General features: G+C 38.6%; 1 protein-coding gene across 2 annotated transcripts in view; it reads left to right on the top strand.

The window, feature by feature from the left end:
- Positions 1–2311: 2311 nt before the first annotated feature.
- Positions 2312–5654, top strand: part of nlrx1 (NLR family member X1) — a gene marked incomplete at its 5' end in the record, with an annotated part of 17374 nt that continues 14031 nt past the window's right edge. For both annotated transcript variants that reach the window (XM_014338362.1, XM_005937120.2), the window contains 3 exon segments: positions 2312–2543; positions 3442–4606; positions 4903–5086. In XM_014338362.1, coding sequence (XP_014193848.1) covers positions 2312–2543; positions 3442–4606; positions 4903–5086 — 1581 coding nt within the window.

The following is a 5654-nucleotide window of genomic DNA, read 5'->3' as shown; positions in this document are numbered from 1 at the left end:
GGAAGACCAGAGAGCAGGGCATTACAGTAATCAATGCGACTGGTAATAAAAGCATGCATCAACATCTCCATGTTGGCCTGAGAGAGAGTAGGGCGGACTCTGGCTATATTTTTTTAGATGATAAAATCCAATTTTGGTTACATGTTTAATATGTGGGATAAAACCAAGCTCAGAGTCGAAAATAACACCCAGGTTTTTCACTTGTAGCGAAGGACATAGTGAAAATGCCTGTAATTTAGACAAGAGTCTCTGAGCCTCAGGACCGACGATTAAAACTTCAGTTTTGTTCTGGTTAAGCTGTAAAACGTTTTCTGCCATCCAAGATTTTATATCTAGAATACAGTTAAAAAGGGCATCCATTGGTCTGGTGTCATCAGGAGACACGGAGATGTACAGCTGAGTATCATCAGCGTAACTGTGGAAGTTCACTCCATGCCTCCTGATGACACCGCCAAGAGGGAGCTTATACAAATTAAAAAGTACAGGACCTAAAACCGACGCTCGGGGCACTCCACAAATCATTTTATGGATCTTAGAGGAGCATGTATCCATACTCACCATAAAAGTTCTGTCTGAGAGATAGGAAGTGAACCAGTTGTGTACAGCACCAGAGAGGCCCACCATGTGTTTCAGTCTGTTTAAAAGAATAGCGTGGTCTACTGTATCAAAGGCTGCGCTTAGATCCAGTAGCACCAGGACTGAGAGCTTTTGGGCGTCCCAGTTATATCTAAGATCATTTAAAACCTTTAGGAGAGCCGCCTCTGTGCTGTGGTTCACCCTAAATCCAGACTGGAATATCTCCAGGATCTGTCTATCATTTAGAAAATCATTAATCTGAATAAAAACAAGTTTTTCTAAAATTTGACTTAAAAATGGTAAGTTGGATACAGGTCTGTAGTTATTAAAATCATTACAACCCAAATTGCTCTTCTTCAGAAGGGGCCTCACCACTGCCGTTTTAAAGGCAGCAGGGAAGACACCCAACTGAAGAGAGCAATTCATCAAGCTCAACTTCAAAAAATCCATAAAGTGTTTTAAAAAGTAAAGAGGGGATTGGATCTAAAAGACATGTGGTGGGTCTCACTTTGAACTTTCTTAAGGTTCTCAGCATTAACCACGACAAACCTGTCCAGTGTCTCCTCAGATACAATAGAGCCCTCAGATATGTTTAAAATCATATTGCGAGAAGATAAAATATCAGATCTGATGGCGCTGATTTTTCCCCTGAAGTGGTCTGCAAACTGCTCACAGAGTGAGTCTGTGGGGTTCTTTGGGAGCTGTTAAAACCTGGGTTAAATAAATAATCTATGGTAGAAAAGAGGACCTTGGGATTATTTTTGTTATTACTAATTATTTTGGAAAAGTATGAATTTCTTGAATTCCTTAGTGTATTATTGTACATTTTAAGTTGCTCGCAAAGTATTTGATGGTTGATTGCATTTTTATTTTTCCTCCATCTCCTTTCTGCTGCCCTTAAGTTTTTTGACTTCTTCGTTTCTCCATGGTGATGCATGTTCTTTTTGGTGGTGAGTGGAGCAACGGAGTCAAGGCTTTTCTTCAATTTGCTGTTAAAATGATTAAAAATAAAATCGCAGGGTTCAGGTAAAATCACAGGGGGGGCATTCATCTAAAACCCTGGTATAATTTGCAGCCACTTCAGAGGTTAGATAGCGCCTCCTCACAGTTTGCACCGAACATGTTAGTCAAATGGTTGTTTACCAAAAGTATCACCGTATCATAGGTCCTCATGTATCTCGTACCTAGTGTTTCTTTTTAGGTTTGTTATATTTCAAATTCTATATTTATTAAGTTATGCAGGATTGTTTGCACAACAAGGCTAAATAATTATATAAATGTTTCTGAATCTAAATAGTGGACTTTGGTAGAATTAAAAAATAAGTGTAGTGCAGGTCTATGATGAGTTTAGTGCTACTATCATCTAGTTCTGATTCTGGTTCTGTCTTGGTTAAATCCTGCTCTGGGTCTGGTTGAATTGGGGTTTAGTTCTTGTGTCTTGATGCAGCCCCGACTTTGTTCTGCCTTGCTGCTTAATTAAAAAACTAGTTTAAGGTGTCCTGCATATGTGATATATATTTTTCCCTATATGAAGTCATTCCTTTTTGAACAAAACTCAAAACAGAGCCAATTAATCTTTCAGTCATTTCTGAAGTCAAATAATCTGAAAATATTGCAAAATCAATCTTTTTTTTTTTGTATTCTTCTATAATTTCATTTGATTGATAAATTTGGCAACCCAAAGTGTCACATTGTTATTTTATGATTCTATAGACTCACATTCTCTTTTACACAGGTTTACGTCTCTAAGAGACCTGGTGAGCAGGAAGTACCTACACCTGAAAAAACACCCCCTTCTAAGTGGGGAGGGAAAACAGGCCAAGGATGTGCTCTTCCTTTTCAATGGAATGGAAAAGATGCAACTGGATTTCCGAATTGGAGCCTCAGAGCTTTGCAGTGATCCTAATGAGGGACTGCCTCCAAGTGTAGTTGTGGTAAACCTGCTAAGAAAGTATCTGTTGCCTGAGGTAAGAAAAAACCAAAAGGGGTTAACTAAAGGTAGTGATTAAACAAAAAATGGCTAAAGCTAATATGTACCCCCACTCCAGGTTTTTGTTTCATTTCAAATCTGACCAGGTTCTTGTCTTTTATTTAAAACTACAAGCAAAATGAATAAAAGTAACATTTAGCAAAAGAGTGAGTTTAGAAAAGTATGCTAACAATTAAAAAAAATCATATTATTTTTAATATTACACATATTACACTGAACACATGCAGTTTTTAATGCAGTACGTTAGTTAATCCCAGGAGAGATTTGTTCTACTACATTTTACATCCTATGATCATTCTCTTAGTTTTTAGGTGTGAACACAAAATAAAGATGAAAACAAGCGCAAAGCAACTTTAAACCGATTACCAGAGTAATTCTACTTTAGAAACATGAACAGGTAGACACGGAGGCTGCACCCTGACTGTTCATCCGTTTGGTACCTTTATGACCTATACTTGAGATGTTATGTTACTGGCGGCATGTGTCTGTTTGGATTAATCAAACAGTTAGGATTGGAAAATTTGACCAGTCGTGGCCTTAAGTCCAACTTTGACTTAAAAAGTTAATCACTTCTGTCTAGTACTGGAATATAGAAGCGCGGGATTATTAGGCAGAGGATTATGATTTCAAACCCGTTGAAAATAAAAACTAAAAACACTTCAAATACATCATGTTCTTAAGAAAGTATAACGAGTAATTTAGATCCAGATAGCTTTGTCGTTCCAAATGCCTTGAGGCAACTATTGTGATTTCGGCGCTGTATAAATAAAATTTAATTGAACTGAAGTGTGGTGTGAATTTTCAGCCATGTTTGTTAGATTGTAAATCCCACTGTTTGTAAATGGCACTTATTGTCTACTTTATATGTTTCACAGGCCAGCATCTTGATTACGACAAGACTGTCTGCTTTGGACTGTATCCCTCAGAAGTATGTTACTCGTTACGCACAGATACGTGGTTTTAATGACCCATCACGCCAGCGGGCGTACTTCACCAGTCGCCTTCTAAAGCAGAGTGACACTGCACATAACCAAGAGGCCCAGGATCTTGTAGAACTGCTTTACCTCAACCTCCAGAGAGAAAGCCAACTTGCTGCTGCATGTTTCCTTCCATCGTATTGCTGGCTCACTTGTGCAACCTTACACTTTCTGCGTTTTACCAATACCAAAGCCCCCATCCGCACTCTAACTGGCATATACACAAGTTTCCTCAGGCTCAATTTTGGGGGTGAAGTGCTCGGTACAGGAGCAGGGACGGACATGCCCATTCAGGAACACCAAAGTTCTCTGATGTTATATGTTGTCCGTACAGTAGGTAAGCTTGCATTTGAAGGTGTGACATACAAACGCACATCCTTCTCAGAAGCAGAACTAGAGCAGTGGATAGGAGGGAAGACAAAGACAGATGAGGAGCTTCATCAGCTGGCCATGTTCCGCACCGATGTACTAGACTTCTTTTTGGCTCCTTCCATAGAAAGTGGTAAATCTATATTACAAGACCTAAGGGAAAACAATGAGAAGCAGTATGTGTTTGCTGTCCCAGCCATGCAAGAATACCTGGCAGCACTCTATGTAGTTCTAGGAGAGAACAAATCTGCTCTTGAGAAGCTCACCAAGAAAGTATCTGTGGCCATTGGTCAGGCAAGTGAGGATGTCAATGCCCTTGTTAACATCTTTTCTAAGTTAATTCCCCTCCGAATTTTTGCAGTATTCAATCTTCTTAAGCTTTTTCCAAAGCTCTATGAGAAAATCAGCAGTCTCAACAAAGGCAGTATAGCCAGAACCATGGCAGCTGAGCTGTTCCACACTGAGGATAGCTACAACGAGGATGTCCTTGACCAGGTCGAGCAAAACCTTGTAGGAGTCCATGGCCCACAGCAACAGCAGTACAGTGAACGTCAACCTTTTGAGCTGTACCCTATCTTCATGGGTGGGCTATTGCACTATGGTAACCGTGTGCTTCTCCAACAACTTGGCTGCAGCATTCAAAGCACCACTGTGGCCCAGATCACCCATGCCATTAGGAAATACCTTGTTAGAGGTAAAAAAACAAACAACAACAACAAAAAAACGTTCTCTTGTGAAACAAAGTACTTAATCTGCCTACAGAGTAATGTTCTGTAATTGCTAAAGCTTTAACAGTTACAAAACATATATTTATCGTTAGAACTTTACAAAAGTATTAGAAAACAAGAAACTGAACATAAAACTCAGATTTACTTGTAAACATTTATGTGATATGAGATAAATGAACTAAAGATAGAAATTGTGTCTGTAATTGGTGTATGGCAACCCATATTGCATATTTTCATGTAGTATGTGTTCTTTTGATACTAGAGCTTAACAAGCCACAACCACCAGAAGAGCTGATGGATCTGTTGGTCCTTCTATATGAGTTCCAGAACCCCAGACTGACTGCAGAGGTTGTAACTTCAATCAGAGCTATCTGCCTCACCAACATTCGTATGACTTCACTTAAATGTTTCATACTGAGTTCTGTGCTTTCCTGCACCCCTGCAAGGTAAATTATTATTTGAAGGAACTGGATTAGAGATCGACTGACTGTGTATGTGTATGTTATGTCAAAAGAGGTGGAAATACATCTTTTACATCCGAGAGATGGTAAAAGAATCAGAATCAGAAAGGGTTTTATTGCCAAATGTTGAGAAGGTATACAATATTAGGAAATTGCTTTGGTACTTAGTGTGAAACATACTGTAAAACAAACACTTAAATGAACATAAAAATTCAAAGTAAAAGTGCTAGGCAGATAGATGTATACATAAATACAGGTGAAATGCAGGCAAAAGGTCTCTATTTGTGCTTTTGCTAACAGTAAATAATTTGTGTTGTTAATCAAAGATATCAACCAATGTAAAAGTCTCATTAATATATTAAATGAGAGTTGTGTAATGGAAATTATTATCATATCTGGATTTTATGTGCATAGACATGATCCAACTTCAACCTTGGCAGATTAGTGTCTCTGTGGTTGCAGGAATGTGAAAGACAAAAAATGTGTCACCAACCCATCATTATGCATAATTCCGAATAAGAGAAATGGTATTAAGTGTTGTAATTTGTGACCA

Source organism: Haplochromis burtoni, unplaced genomic scaffold (genome assembly GCF_018398535.1).
Source record: "Haplochromis burtoni strain Fernald_Lab_line unplaced genomic scaffold, NCSU_Asbu1 Contig_227, whole genome shotgun sequence".
NCBI lineage: Eukaryota > Metazoa > Chordata > Actinopteri > Cichliformes > Cichlidae > Haplochromis > Haplochromis burtoni.
The sequence above is the reverse complement of the archived record's forward strand: the minus strand, read 5'-3'. Positions and strand labels throughout refer to the sequence as shown.